The sequence below is a fragment of the Nymphalis io genome, chromosome 1, assembly GCF_905147045.1.
Source record: "Nymphalis io chromosome 1, ilAglIoxx1.1, whole genome shotgun sequence".
NCBI lineage: Eukaryota > Metazoa > Arthropoda > Insecta > Lepidoptera > Nymphalidae > Nymphalis > Nymphalis io.
Genome location: NC_065888.1, coordinates 1,410,422 through 1,426,694, shown reverse-complemented (window position 1 = coordinate 1,426,694; position 16,273 = coordinate 1,410,422). Strand labels below are relative to the sequence as shown.

Sequence of the window (16,273 nt, the reverse complement as noted above, 5' to 3'; positions counted from 1 at the left end):
GAAGAGATTTTCCTTATTCCTGGTCGCCTGATCCATTTACGTATTTATGTCACGGCAATTATTTATAAATTCAATAATAACTTATGGAGTCATGTCAGCCATTTGTGGTAACACGCTGCTATTTGTATAGCAAAGTATGTAATGTAGGTACCTAAGTATTTATAAAGATTCCAATGTAACACGCATTCATCTAGTTAATCTAGTCATAAGTATTATTAGTACTTGAATCCATAGCTTTGTTGCATATTAATGCGACAACTTGAATGGCTAATTACAATTATTCTAAATAATTGATTAATGCTGCTTCATAGCTCATCGCCAGTCCGTGGATTTAGTGGTTTTAATAGTTCCAAGTTTTAGGAAGTTAAAATAATAGTGAAATATAATATTTTTGTCTGTTCTATATTAAGTAACCCCGACTTGATCGAATCGTGTTTATTACTACAATACATTGTACCGTTATAACAAATTACTTAACATTAATAAAAGCAATATGTTATACAATTTTAGATTTTACTGTTTTTGTGACCTTCATGTTGTACCATATAATACATAAGGTATTATATGTTCTAAGACTAAATACTAATTTTTGTGATGATATCCTCTTGGCCGATTTCGGCGGCAGCTAGTCTTAAAATGATTAACCAACAGTGCAGGGCATATTATAGTGCACAAGTTTGTGTGCAAACACAGAATTACTCACTATTCTCTCACTCTCATAATCCCATGGGACGGCAATCCGACACGACCGGAGAGAGTTCAGGTGCAGGACCAACGGTTTTAAGTGCTTTTATTAATATAACATAAATGACAACACCAGCTAGCTATGGACTAATGTATCTAACATTTTAAATCAAAGACGACATAAAAAAATATATCCAATACACATTTTTTGGAATAATATTTAAATATTTGGCTTATAAAACAGAATTAATAACAACTAAATTTATAGTTTGGTGATTTAATCGAGATTATAAGCAACCGCAACGAAATCGTTTGTTATTGATTTAACTTTTATTTGTTAGGAAATTATAAAAGTAAATAAAAGCTTTATATATTGTCTATGAAATACAATCTGTATTAAATATTAGGATGGTTATCTTTTTAGTATCAATAAGCTTGTAGTCGAAATGCATAAATCTTTTATTAACATTTCCCGATAAAGTCACACTTCACGTTAGACGATATACTCGTAATTATCATGGCTTGTGAAGTAGGTATATATAATCTTTTATAGTACATGACATGACATATTGTACATGACACTGCAATTTACAGAACAGAATTTTAATCTCATTCTGTGATGATAAGAAAAAGTTATTAAGTAAAATTGTTCGTTTATGATTTAATTATGTAATCTGTTTCTAATAATTTAAGGAACTTTGAAGAAAAGAAGACTTTTATTATTACATTAAAATGAGACGAATTGTAATTTATAAAAATTAAATACATCGTGTCTTCACATTTCATTTGATCTTGCCTACGTCTTTTTTTTTTTTTATATTCGCCGGGAGGGCAAATGACTCTACTCCACCTGATGGTAAGTGGTAGTAGAGTCCAAATGCGACGACGGCCATTACAGACGGGAAAAACGTTCTGCACTAGCCGCCTTCGCCTTGCCGGCCCGCAAGATGCCTCTTCACGCCTCGTTTGAAAGAAACCGGGTTGTAAGAGGAGGGGAATACGTGAGCTGGTAAGGAATTCCATTTTTTGGAAGTGCGACAAAGAAAGGAGTTGCCAAATTTCTTTGTTCGCGATGGAATTGATGTCACAGTTAGGCGGTGACATCGAGAACCAGCTCGCGTGGACTTAAGAAGGAGAGGGGGAAGCAGGAATTAGAGAGAATAATTCCTCAGAGCATTCGCCGTGATACAGTCGGTAGAAAGCGCTCAGTGCTGCTATCTCACGACGCAATTGTAAAGGTTCAAGGGTGTTTGTGACCTTTACGTCGCCAATAATGCGTACGGCACGTCACTGCAACCGGTCCAAGGCCTCAAGTAGGTACTTAGCGGAGCCATCCCAAAGGTGCGAGCAATATTCCACGCAAGACCGTACCTGTATTTTGTACAGCAAGCACAGTTGTTGTGGCGTGAAAAAACGCCGCACCATATTCAGAACTCCGAGTTTCCGTGAAGCTGTTTTTATAACAGCCTCGATGTAATCCCTTGGACCAAGGTCGCAGTGAACGTCAATCCCCAGCATGGCGATTTTGCTTTGTATAACCAGCGGAGTACCACAGAGGGAGGGAAGAGGGGAAAATGCTGACTTTTTCGCTGTGAGAGCGCATATCTGTGTTTTCTTGGCATTAAACTCAACAAGATTATCAGAGCCCCATTTGGCGATGAGCTCTAACGTCCTATCGAGTTCAATGACAAGATCCTTCCGCCTCTCCTCAATTTCCGCTCGCCCAGCCACTGCGCGTCCGTGGTATCCACCATGCACTGTACTATCGTCTGCATAGCAATGTATATTCCCAAGAGAGAGCATATCATTGATATGCTCTATATGTCACTAGAAACATAATAATTTCAATATACCTATTGTTTTAATTGAATGCAAATTTTTACAAAAAATCATTACTATAAATCAATCATTATTATAAATCACGACGAATAAATAAGGCAACTTATATAATTTCAATATATAATATATATATTATATATTTCAATATGAAGTCACATACAATGTTATACTAAATGGACATTTAGAGATATTTTAATCGGGAGTTATATTATTAGCTACGCTCGCGCTGTCCCGCTCCATACGAGGAAACGCGCGTGTGATGGCACAGATGGCCTAATAGCAGGAAACGTTTTCACTTCGGTGTAGTTTTCTATGTGCTTTGATTATATCTGATATCCGTAAACGTGGTGGGTTATGGTTTAATTATAATTATATAATGTCAATAAGGTTTGCAAATTTATGCGTGGTTGTAATTTTTTTTATAATGTGATTATTATAGTTCTGCGAGATTACTAGTGTTTTACATATAATCCTGTATAATTTTAGCTACCTTGCCTTGCGTGGTTTTAGCCGCGTTTACATTACTGTTTCGCTACCACGGGTCGTAGCGTGAAGTAATCTAGATAGTCCCTAACCTTTCTCAATAAATTGGCTGTTTAAACCAAAACAAATCGGAGTGGTAGAACTTGAGTTCAAATAAAAAAAAACAAACTAATCAACTTTATAAAAAACAGTTATGTAAAAGCGTCTTGAATGACGTAAACTATACGAATTATTACTAAAAGTTAGGTGACATGGGTGATGTAAAATATTTTTGAAGGCTGTGGTAGACGGTGAACCAGAGACTTCACATTGGTAAGCTTGGTCGAAGGTTGGTTGTTAATCGCCGTCATCATATCCTTGTTAGTGTTGCAATGTCGCCGACGTTCTGGTGACTATGTCCTATGGTCTAGTGATGATTCAAACTGATAATTTATTGGAAACAGCCTTATATGCTTGTAAACTAAACTACTAAGAGCATCAAAATAATTTAGTTATAATTGCTAAAATAATTATATTCATTCTAGACGCATTAAATTTGTGCGACAGAGCACAGATTATTTCGCCAATGTTACGTAAGAAAAAGTCACGAGAAGACACCTATCACCATTACTAGTTAGTTGTTTGGGCGTTAAATATACTCGTTAGAACACGTGGAATTAACCTATGCACCTGACTGATTAAATAATGCTTCATTAATGATAAAATAAATGAAGAAAGTCTCATAATTATTACAAGTAACCGTGCTGGCGGCTTTTATAGGCTTAAATTATAAATATTAATTGATGTTAATAATATATATAGCAGGCAGACGTACAAACGTGCCACCGCTATCTATTTATTCTTTCTTTCTTTCTTCGCCCGAAGACATTAGCACCGAAAGAAGTTTAAACCATTCCTGACACCGTTTAAGCGTTGCAAACCATGGGTTTACAAACTATCTAATAATTTAAGTACTCACGTTTCTTGTGCCGGTAAATATATGGCTTCCTAACTCTTCAAACCGTAACATAGGAATAAAAAGTACTGATGTGCAGCTGTAGAGTTACCGATGATTGGGTAGTACAAGTAAAGGTCATAAGTGAATTATACCTTATATTCTTCATAACCCCGCGTAAAGAGCATTATGTTGACACGGAATTTATTCCATACACGGAATTTCTAAAACATGTTAACATCTCATCTTATTGTGTCCTCTGAGGAAAGGAGGGCTGATGAAATATAAAGATAAAAAAGAATACAAATTTAGTGAGCACTTCTTACAAACATATAACTAGTAAGCAATAAAAATGTCATGCGGCTGTTGGTCTGTAGTTTTTCTCCGAGTTAGATGTGATGTCGTCGCACGTGTGTCTAATAGCTCGTAAAGCAGGAAGTCATTTCACTCTAATTACCAGCGGTTGATATGTTGTTTTATAGAAGTCGCCATGACTTCGTTCCTGTAGACCTTGACTGAATACGATTAAAATTTTCGTTTATCCTTGAATATGCTACCTTAAGATTATATCAATATCATAATACCCAGTATTACGAATGTAATATGAATTCATCATTGCTTTTGCATTATGCCGGTAAATACAATAAATACAAATATACTAATCCGACCGATTTTGGAAACGACAGCCAGCCTCAAGGTAGGCTCATCAACTGTGCAGGAGATATTATAGTACAAGTATGTGCGCACGCACAATCAAAATCAAATCAAACTCCAATGAAATGTCGTTAATAAGTTTACGCCAACAGTTTTGTTTTCCCAGGCATGAGAAAATCAATACTTTTAACTTCCAAGCTCCGGGCTGCTACTGATAATTTCCCGCCAGAAAAACCGTACCTAACCTTTTATTGACTCAACCCGGGATTAGAACATGCACTTGCGGACATTACTACTAGTATACTATTCAATAAGAATGTATTTTTATAATTCTTCGACACGAAAGTCCAAGGCGATTAATATTTTGAGGTTATACTCGTGATAACCAATAACGTTAATTTTGTTAATTGTTTACCATAAATATTTAGTTCATTAATATATTTAATTCGCCAACCAGGATAATTAACGTAACTTTACTGTCTATATATGATATTAATTACTTTGTACAGTGATTCGCAATAAACAAATATACTTAACATTAAATCGATAAATTTTAAATTAATATTAATGACGGATTCGCTTCCACAGCGACACTGATCTAAATGATATTTTATTCATAACCATGTGATACATGTATATCTCGCTTATCAAGATCACGTGAATAATCTCATTTCAGTCATATTTCTCTGTTTGAACACAAGAGTTTGTTGTTTGGTTGAACTTGTGATAATGTTGCAATGTGACGGTAATTCATTGAGGGTAAGATTGTTTATAGTTCGTAATTAATTTATATTAATAGTATTAAATTGTAGCGTCGTGTGGTTGCGGCAAAATAGCGTAGAGCTATCGTATATCCAACCGTAGCGGTAGCACAAGTTAACAAAGGTTGTTTTTGTTAAGCGCATCCAACAATCGATTGCATAAATACTCAGCCACCCTTAGGGAAGTGCATTTCTAAGGGGCGTTAGCTTCAAGTCGACCAGCAGCTGTAAAATACTGTTTCCGTTTTTGTTGGATTTACACCACAGAAAAGTATCGTATGTGAATGGCGAATGACGAACAATATTAAATTGTTAGTTGTAATCGCATAATATCATAGTATTTCTTAAAAAATAAATAGTTAAAATTAGTGCGAAAAATATAAGTTATAATAACATTAAATTATTTATATAAAAGTTTATCTATCTCCATCAGTGGTTTATGTTATTGCTTACTTATCGTTTTTTTTATATTGTTCAAGAAAGATAAAGGTATGTACGATGAAAAGAAAGATAAAAGTAGCATGCACTTGAATATGTCACTATCATGCTTGGAAAATATTTATTACCATATTTATAGGAACATCAGCAATATTTTTACGATAAAAGTATAAGAAATAGTAATTGGTGAGTCGGTCATCTACAGCACTTTTCGGCCTTGACATCTTAAAGGGCTGCTGAGCTCACCGATCGCTGAAAAGTTACCGCGGTTTCAGTCTCTAGTTTTCAATGACAATTTACTTTTTAATTGCTACCTCTTCTCTTTTTGTCTTCATAAGCCTTATATTATGAGACAAACATGTACAAACATTCAACAAACCTCAAGAGGATGTTTAAGACAATTCGAAAATTTAAACCTGAATTATGTGTCTCCGGTATTCTTCGTTTAATAAACGTTGTGGTTGAGCTCTGTAAACATTACAATTAAAGGACAGGAAATGAAGTGGCTAGCAAACATACCGAAGATCAAACAATCGCACCACAGATTATAAATATTGACGGAGACATTGCGCGAGTCGCGATCTTGGCGTACATTTTATCTGTATTGGTTTGTTTTATTATTTGTAGCGATAATGAATGCGTTTTGCTAGCTAAAATTATTGTACCTTTTTTTTCTCACATTCCGTAGCTCTAGATTAGAATCTCAAAGTTTTTAAAATGTTAGCAGAATGTAGGCATGACAGACTAACATCTTAAGCCTCGTAGGTGGTACCTTGATTTATATTTCATACATTGCCGAATTCTATCAGGTAGTCTACTATTTATTTTATTTATTTTAAAATATTAATAAAATAAATCTATCTTATGTAAAGTTACAATACATTATAACATATATGTAAATAAACAAATGCAACTATTGTAACTTGGCACTTCCCTATGCTGTTTCACTGCGAATTGGTAAAACAAAAGGTAAAAGTTAAGCTTAAGTACACAAAAAAATCATTGTCGTTTGTCAGTAGCTTGGTTCAATCCACGACTTTTGTTTAAGACCTATTCGTTTTATCTAAGGAGCAATCTCGACTCTTTGTTATAAAATACCTATTGCATACATTAAAATACACAACGTATTTGATTATAATGCTATACTTCGGTGTCGATATAAATGCATGCGCAGTACATATTATTACGCAGTTACCTGCAGTTCTTCTGTATTAGTTATAAGACTTATAACACATCTATAAAGCTATAAACACGTATTCGAAGACATTGTATACGATATTACTTTGACCTTGCTAGCTCGTGCGTTCGTTTCAATGGCGCGACAACAACAACAGATAACAGCAAGTACACGAATTACCGATTTTGTGCCAGTATACTTTATACTCTTATAAATATTACTCTTTAAATGGCTTGGGATGTATCCCACAGCTGGACGATGCTTTTTTTCCTTTTAAAGACACAGACTAGAATATATAAATTACGTTTAAAAAATATTCACGGCAGAGAATATATAAGAGAAAGCTTTGTTTTATTTATTTTATAAAATATCTGTATAAATTGGACTTAATATTAGTAATTTAGTGCTGGTGACATTATTCATTAGATACTCATTGAATGAATGAAGACGTGTAGCATTCATTCGGCTTCACCCTCGCCCACGAACCCGGTGCGATGTATTTAAAAAAAAACTTATTATATTTAAATTTATTATATTTAATGACATAGGATCTTATCTTCGGTTGTTAAAATACTTAATTATCAGATTGTTAGTAATATAATACCATTTCTTTATCTTTGCATAACAGATTTATAAACAAGTACAGTTTTAGATATTATGATACGGTATAACACGAATAACGTTATGTCTTTGGATTATATCTCCGACGACAGACGTCTGCTTATTACATAAATAAGCATGTTAAGAGTATGATCACTCAGCTTTGATGTCATCCCGACCTCGGCCAATGAACCGTAAACTCGTTAAAAGCAAACTTCTACTAAAATATTAACTAACGCAAATCACTTTTTAATTGCTATCTGCAATTATATTAAGTTTCAACGAATGCAATGCGTTATTAATTTTCAACAAAAACTTTTTTTTGTGTGTAAGAACCACGTCGCTGCTTTATTCGCGAAATTATTTATTATTATTTTCGATTCGACCAGCTAATTCGTATTTACAGATTCGTATATATAATAATAATAATATAATAATATAATATATAATAATAATAAAATAATAATAATTGACTTTACCTAATTACTATAATACATTTTTTAAATTACCAATAATAGCTAACAGCAAATTGATATTATTAATTTTATAATGTCACAATGGCTATGGCGTCCTACAGAGTGTGTCATATGGCATAATATATCTTTAAAATATTTGTTTATTACATACTGAAATTACCACGACTTTAAAAGCTTGTGTAAACATGAATCGCACGAATTAGCGCGTCGTGAAATCTCGACCTTATCTGATCGGTCGTTAATTCTTTCATGATTTGAATGTGACTTTAAATTATCAAAATAAGTTCGTTGCCACATTTTGTACTTAACGGTAACATAAAACTCAGTGTGAAGCTCAGTGCAGGTCAGTCACCTCTTCGTGGTGCAGCCTGGACCTGGTCGGATCTTCGGATTGATTGTCGGCCATGTTGAAAACTGCCACGACAGTACAATCATACAGGTCGCTCCTGGTTCTCCTATAATTAGCTTGGACCGTGCATGCAACTGAGGAGGTGAGGAGATCTGGACCGAAATGAATTTCTCCTCTACCATTAGATGAGTTGTACTCAATGACCTTTGCTAGAGAGTGACAACAACAACTGTAATAAAGCTAAAATATCTATAATACAAACAAAGAAATATTCATTTTTATATATGAGTAAGCAAGACAGCTGTTACAGGCCTGCGTCTGTAACAGCTGATCTGATCATAAATACTATATATAACTGATCATAATGTAAACTTTAGTAATTAGTTTCAATAATTTATATTATTATGAGATGAGGTGACCCAAAGCTTGGATTACATGATCTAAACCAAAGATGGAGATTAGTTACACCCAGACAAACACTCATAATTCATCTCGTGCTCAGTGAGGGAAAACATCGCGAGGAAACTTGTATGAGATTCAAACTCAAACTTGGATTAAATCAGTGTCAGAATAAACTCTAAGCCCGACAGGCCTTAACCCAGCATATTAGAGGGGTTTTTATTTATATTTAAAACTTGATACACCATTTATCAGTACATAATATTTCATTTAAATTTATACTCATTGAGTCAAAAACAATCAAATCAATAAAAGTAGTATTGGTCATATTAAAATCCATAGAATAGCTACATACTCAATAACATACGCTTATAAAAGCTAATAAGTTTATAAAAAATAATTTTAAACTCCAGCACAGAAGAGACTCAATAAGCAGCTGAGTTGATATAATTACATAATATAGTGTACCTATATTATACTGGTATTTATTATCATTAATAAACACAGTGCAATATGTTTGTTTATTTCCTGTATCCATTTAAAGATATCGACATTTTAAATGCCTGATTCAATCATCATAATGTCAGGTTTGTCGTAATAACTCGTTAACATCTATCCAACTTACAAGTGTCATGTTTAATCTGACTGTCTGTCAAGATAAAATGCAATATGCGTGAATTGGACATAGATTATCATTTTTACGATTCGATGACGAATCATAAATGATTTCGACATAAGGCGATTTTTATCTTTTTTATATTTCAAAATATTATCCTAATATAAAAAATTCCCCCTAGCCGAATTCAGGTCATCAAGGGCAGCCAATTTTAAAGCGTTACACTAGCATAGGACATACATATTATAATGTACAAGTATGTGCGCAAACCCCGATTCTCTATTCTATCTCATAAACCAAAGGGACGACAATCCAAGACAACCGGTTTATTATAATAATAATTTTGTTATTATATTTAAAGCCTCATCTTTACCCTGAAATTTATATTCCTTTTCAATAGCATGGATGTAAATATTTCTCCGTTCATCTACAGTTATGGCACAAAATTTTTACTCAAGTAATGTCATTATAGCATTTATAAGTAAGAAAATAATAATAAACAAAATAGCAAAGCATAATTGTATAATGGAGTTTTTATTAAACTCAATTATAATAAAATAAACATTTTTTTCCAATATCGTTTTTTCACGCCACAACAACTGTGCCTGCTGTACAAAACACAGGTACGGTCTTGCATCGAATATTGCTCGTACCTTTGGGATGGCTCCGCTAAGTACCTACTGGAGGCCTTGGATTGGTTGCAGCGACGTGCGATCTGCATTATTGGCGACGTAAAGGTCACAAGCACCCTCGAACCTTTACAATTGCGTCGAGAGATAGCAGCGCTGAGCCCTTTCTATCGACTGTATCACGGCGAGTGCTCTGAGGAATTATTCTCTCTAACTCCTGCTTCTCCCTTCCTTCTTAAGTCCACGCGAGCTGGTTTTCGATGTGATGATTATATGTATATATATATATACATATATATATATATATATATATATATATATATATATCTATTTGCAAATCACTGAACTGCTATTCACATGTCAGTATTTTTTTTAATGTATAGGCTAGCGCTTGACTGTTATTACACCTGAATGAAAGTGAAGATACAGTCGAAGGTGGAGCACGCTTGCCTAGAAGATGCCTATACCTCTTGACTTGAAGGTGATGGGGAAAACGGAGGTTGGGAAGGTATTCCAGACCTTAGCGGTGCGTATCAGAAACGAGGAAGCAATCCCTTTTACGTGTCTTAAATACGTCAACTACGTACGGGTGCAGATCTTTTCGATGCATCACAGTTCTGTGGTAAAAAGGTGACGGGGGAACCAAATTAAATAGTTCCTGAACATATTCCAAGCAACCTTACGACGGTGTTCTAAGGTCTGGAGTTTTGTGACCAGTATCTGGTCGCCAATGAGCTTTCTAGCACGATGATCCACTGAATCCAAAGCATCAAGCTGGTACTTAGCAGAGCCATCTCATAAATGGCTGCAGTACTCATGCACGATCTGGCTTGGGCTTGATATAAAAAAAAGTAAATTTAAATATAGACAATTGACTGTAAGAAACAATATAATAGTTTATTTATTTAAATTCCACCCACTTATAACTACCTATATATTCACATACCATTCCGAACTAATTACAAACACGACAAAACAAGTAAATATGTACACAGGATTCAAATAACATACCTTGCACGTATCACGGAAACCGTATTCAGAAATATCTCAATAAGGCGTCGAAATCATCTCATACAAATGGAATTTCCTCATAAACAAACGATCGTCAGACGTGGACCGGCGCTAAATTATCATGCAAATATCGTGAGTATATGTGGGCTCCTGAATAAGATGTCTTGAATACAAAGCGTGCGTGTTGTGTTGCAATGTACCTTTGTTCTAGAAATCTATACAGAGGGGCATGAGTACATCGTGTCCGAGATCTGTATTACTTCGTTTTGACAAGTTTTGTCAAGCATTGGAGGGGGAAAAAATTGTATGATATTATAAACAGATACTAATGATAAAATATAGTTATATGCAAAGTTTTCGCCCGAAGCTACACCCGCGTATTGAGGGTGGGCCGGTGTTAGGTATAAAAAAATATAGTTCTAGCTTGATTCATACCAAATTTTGTCAAAATCGGTTATACGGTTAAGTTGTGAAAGCGTAAGAGACAGATAAACTTACTTAAGCACTTATAATATTAGTATACATAAATATGTTACTATGCTACTGTACATACTTGTATACATATAACAATGGTATTTATACATTACTTGAATATTCATATCATTTTGAATTTATTGAATTGAATACATCAATATCACTCATTACTTTCTTTTTTCTAAAACTATTTAGTTTTGTGATAAGATTTATTATATTAATATACCTGCATAATGTTATGTCCTAAATAAAATAATATCGTATAAAAGCCCAGGACACTTTGTCTTTAACCACTTGTACTGCAACGATTAAATAACCCAAAATAAATGCATGTTTAAATGCATACGACCTTCTTGATTCCGGTTATATTCGGAAATCCGCAAAAAATAACAAAAATACAATCGGTATGTCGTGAAATCGCGGTCAATGGCGCGGACACCACGTCGGTCGTGGTCAGTAATGGGGGATGCGTGATACCGACGTTTGCGCAGACTCACGAATTCACACTCGAACTAATGATAGAATTGTATTAATTTAGATAATCACGCAACAAAATCATTGTAGTAATGGGTTATAAATTGTGCATAGTATATTAATAAGGAAATATATATAAGTAAAAAAAATATAGCTGTTTATACACGACAGTGATGTGTCATATAAAAGAATATTCGGAAAAAAATTAGAATTTCGAAATTACTGGAAAACGTATATTAATTAATACGAAAGATTTATATTTTATGCGGCTTGGCATGTTAATTAACAATAGATTGGCAATAAGACAAAATAAATCCGTTTACAAAATAAAATATTTATTGATGGCAGGCCAGGCAAGTCCATCTGAACAGGTACCAGCCGCTAATCAGCTAATCTGGATACTGGTAGATATCGTTTGACAAAGACAAGTATGAGTTATTGGAACTCTTAAAAAATTCTGTAGCAGCTAGGAGTATAGAAGTGGGCGGAGTACACTCAAATAACTCGATAAACACTTAAAGTCATAGGTTATGCGCCTGATCTCTTTTAGCCGTGTTGTGTTCCCATGGAAAAATGAGTGAAAAATAGAGTGCCGGAAATTCGGAGGATTATTATTAGTAGCATTGACAATTAGACTGCAAAACCTCCTACTTAGATGGATGGATGAAGCACTGTTAGCTGCGGGACATTTACAGTAATAATAAAATATTGTTTACATAATGGTATACTTTCTTAGTGTCTATTATATATTATTATGAATGCTCAACTGTCATTGAACTCCCGAGACATGTTACAAATTGAAACATAGCGAGGACTTGAATACTAAATGCACCTTTGTAACCATGTTGTGATCAAATTGCGTTACCCCTTGACGTAACCGCTTACGGTGAAAGGGTTGTGCAATCGAGGGTTTCGACATATATAGCTAATTGTATTCATTGTGTTTTTATGGTATTTTATCTTCTGAACTAATCCTTATAGAAAAATGTATTTGTAGTTTAAATACATAGCAGAAACGAAAATAAGTAATTTAGTATTTAATAATACTTTAGGATTTGGTCACCGAAACCAATGTATGAATTGGTAATTCAAAGTAGTAAATAGAAATTGTAAGAATATTCGCCTTACTGTATTTTTGGCGATTTTATCAATTACTTTGGTCGTGTTCGTGGCGGCTTAAAACATTGAATTTGGAGGCTGCTAGCCGGATTTACTGCCAGAAATAATTATTGAACTAAAGCCTTAGAATTAAAAGAAAATATGTAAACTAAAAGAATCACAGTGCTCGAAATTCAACTGTTATTCATTGCTTTAAAAATGAGATTCAATATATATATTAAATTTTACTTTGCATGTTTTGTATTTGTTGGAAAATCTTTGTCTTTACGGCAATAAAAAAAGTAAGCTCAATGAAATGCCATAAAACGTTTGACAACGAACGATGGACTATGTGTTGGACAGTGGCAGTACGAACGGAAACGTGATGAATGTTTTTTTTTTATTTTATTTAATATAATGTATTTATAACATAAATATAAATAAATTTTACCTTTCTACACTTCTTTCATCTTACAATCCTCCGTGCGCGCAATATAAACATATATGAAAAGGGGTTAAAGGGGTACAATGTTTTTCACGTGCTAATTGTTCAAGATTGAATAACATTATGCCAAGTATTATTTTAATAATTCTTTTCCCTGCTAGACTCGACTGGACAAATGGTGCTAGTTGTATTTTACATCGCGCTGTCTATATTAATATATGTAAAGAAAATGAAATATTAAAATAATATTTGGCATAACGTAATGTATTATATATTTTTAAAAGAAAATAATGAAAGTGCAGATTTGAAAGATATTGATGTCACTAGTAATAACCATCGTATTTAGATACGAGAACCAAGATTGTTCAGTGAACAGAATATGTGTTCACGCACGGGTTCAAATCCGGCAAGCAAGCGACACTTGAGTTCTCATTTGCATAATTTGTGTTTATAATTCATTTCGTGCTCGGCTGTAAAAGGAAATCGTAAGTAAACATTCATGTTTCTAATGAAATTCTGCCACGTATATATCACCATCAACACCAACCCAAATTGGAACAGTGTGCTGAAATAAGCTCCCGACAAGACAGGCGGCATCGGCCACCAGTAGGATATTACCGGACATTTTTATTTATTGTTAATGATGAAAATCAGAATCGTATATCGTTACGTACTATGAAACATAGTCACTTTTTGCGTGTCTGTTGGTTTCTAACTTCTTTAATACCTTGGTTTTTAATTATTATATTAAATTCATTACTATTTATTATATAAAATTTTATAATAATATAGAATGTGATGTATTTTAATGAATTTTAAAAATGTCGGTAAAAGATATACTTAGTGCTAACATAGTTTACGTTGACTAAACTTAACTTAAAGATAAAATTAAGGCACTGAATAACGTCAACCTTGGTTCAAATTCATACTGTGACACTATAATTATACTTATCTATATAATTACGTACTTATTGTTAAAAATTGTTAATTAGGAACAATTGTCTTTTAAATTTTGCAATTGGGATCAGTAGCAGAGTAGCTTGGTAGATATAAAATATTTAAAATAATATATGAAAAGACGTGTCATACACCTTGTATTACAGTACGATCGGGTAGATCATTGGCTTATTGTTATCTTATTGATTTAATATAATTATATAAAGGGATGATGCCCGAACGAAGCCAAGTAAAAAAAAATGTATTACAGAACGAAAAAATTTAAACGTTGAATACTTTAAGTCCAATAATTAGCGCCAAAAGTCGATTATCGACTTCACTTTGGGTGCTATCGAATTTTTAGCTGATGTACGAGAAACCCCTAAGCGTAAGAAACGATACATATATTTTACAATCGGGGCCAATTTCCTAACCTTAAATAAGCACTGGTCAGATGCACTTTTGCAAAACGAATACAATAGATTTTAGAGAAAAACATAAGAAAATAATTTTCAGGTTATTAAATACGTGTCATATTGATTTAACTCGAACCGACCGATAGTACCGAGGCTGTGGTTCGTATACAGGTAATAAATTGGTTAATAATGATGTTTAAGTTCGACCTATGTGGAGTGTAGGCGACTGTTGCAAATATTACATTCAGTATTGTTGTGACACGCCAATAATTTCCATATAATTAGATATACAATAGATATCGTCATTGCTGACTGTCGAGGTTACTTCATAATTTATTTAAAACTCGTTGGCAAAATATTTGAAACTATTGCGTAGTTCTTTTTCGCTCGTTTGTTTCCTAATCAGTGTAATCATTTTAAGGACAAGAGCTTTACACGGTGGTAGTGATTTGTGCAAGCCCGTCTAGGTAGGTACCACCCATTCAGATATTCTACCGCTAAACAGCAGTACTTTGTATTGTTGCGTTCCGGTTTGAAGACTGAGTGAGCCAGTGTAAGTACAGGCACAAGGGACATAAAATCTTAGTTCCCAAGGTTGGTGAACATTGGCTGTGTAAGTGATGGGTGACATTTCTTACAATGCCAATGTCTAAGGGCGTTTGGTGACCACTTACCATCAGGTCCATATGCTCGTCCGCCTTCCTATTCTATATAAAAAAGGTTATATTACTTTAATATTTTAATTTTGTAGACAAAGTTACGTTTTTTTCAGAATCTCATTACTGCAACGTTTGAATTTTTCGCGTTGATCAGTAGAAAAGTCGCGCTGGTTAGTTGTAGGCAAACAGAACGAGAAAGAGCTAGAAATTATTATTTAATTATTACCAATATTTCTATGAAATGTAAACATACATACACACATATAAGTATTACATTTAAATCTGCGTATTTTATTGCTTTAAGTAGAATTTTGTTAATTGTTTGCGTTACGTGGACACTCGTTACATTGTGAGATAATATTAACAGTACCTATGTGCACTTCCTTACGAAACTTCCTACAACGCGGCTTGAATTTCGTCGGCTGCGGTTGAGTTTGTTCACTGTATTTAAAATGTGTTCGTCTTATGCATGTAAAGAATCATTTTATCTATAAAAATGAGAATATCGCTCCAGATTATGTAATACGTTTCGTTTGAACAATTTTAATCATAGACTAAAAATTTGGTTCACGTTCAAGTAAAAGGCAAAGCTTTGGTCAGCATTTTCATTCGTATGTACTTTTAATAAGAGGAAGCGTATTGAAATTTTTCTGGTAACATTTTACTTTTTTATTTATTTTTTATATGCGCCGGGATGGCAAATGACTACTCGACCTGATGG

General features: G+C 33.7%; 1 protein-coding gene across 1 annotated transcript in view; it reads left to right on the top strand.

Moving 5' to 3' along the window:
* Positions 1 to 5,285: 5,285 nt before the first annotated feature.
* LOC126771187 (rho GTPase-activating protein conundrum) overlaps positions 5,286 to 16,273 on the top strand; it is an 86,430-nt gene continuing 75,442 nt past the window's right edge. The window contains exon 1 of the mRNA XM_050490946.1: positions 5,286 to 5,353. Within this exon, the coding sequence (XP_050346903.1) occupies positions 5,324 to 5,353 (30 nt within the window). The 5' untranslated portion in view covers positions 5,286 to 5,323. The remainder of the gene's footprint in view (positions 5,354 to 16,273) is intronic.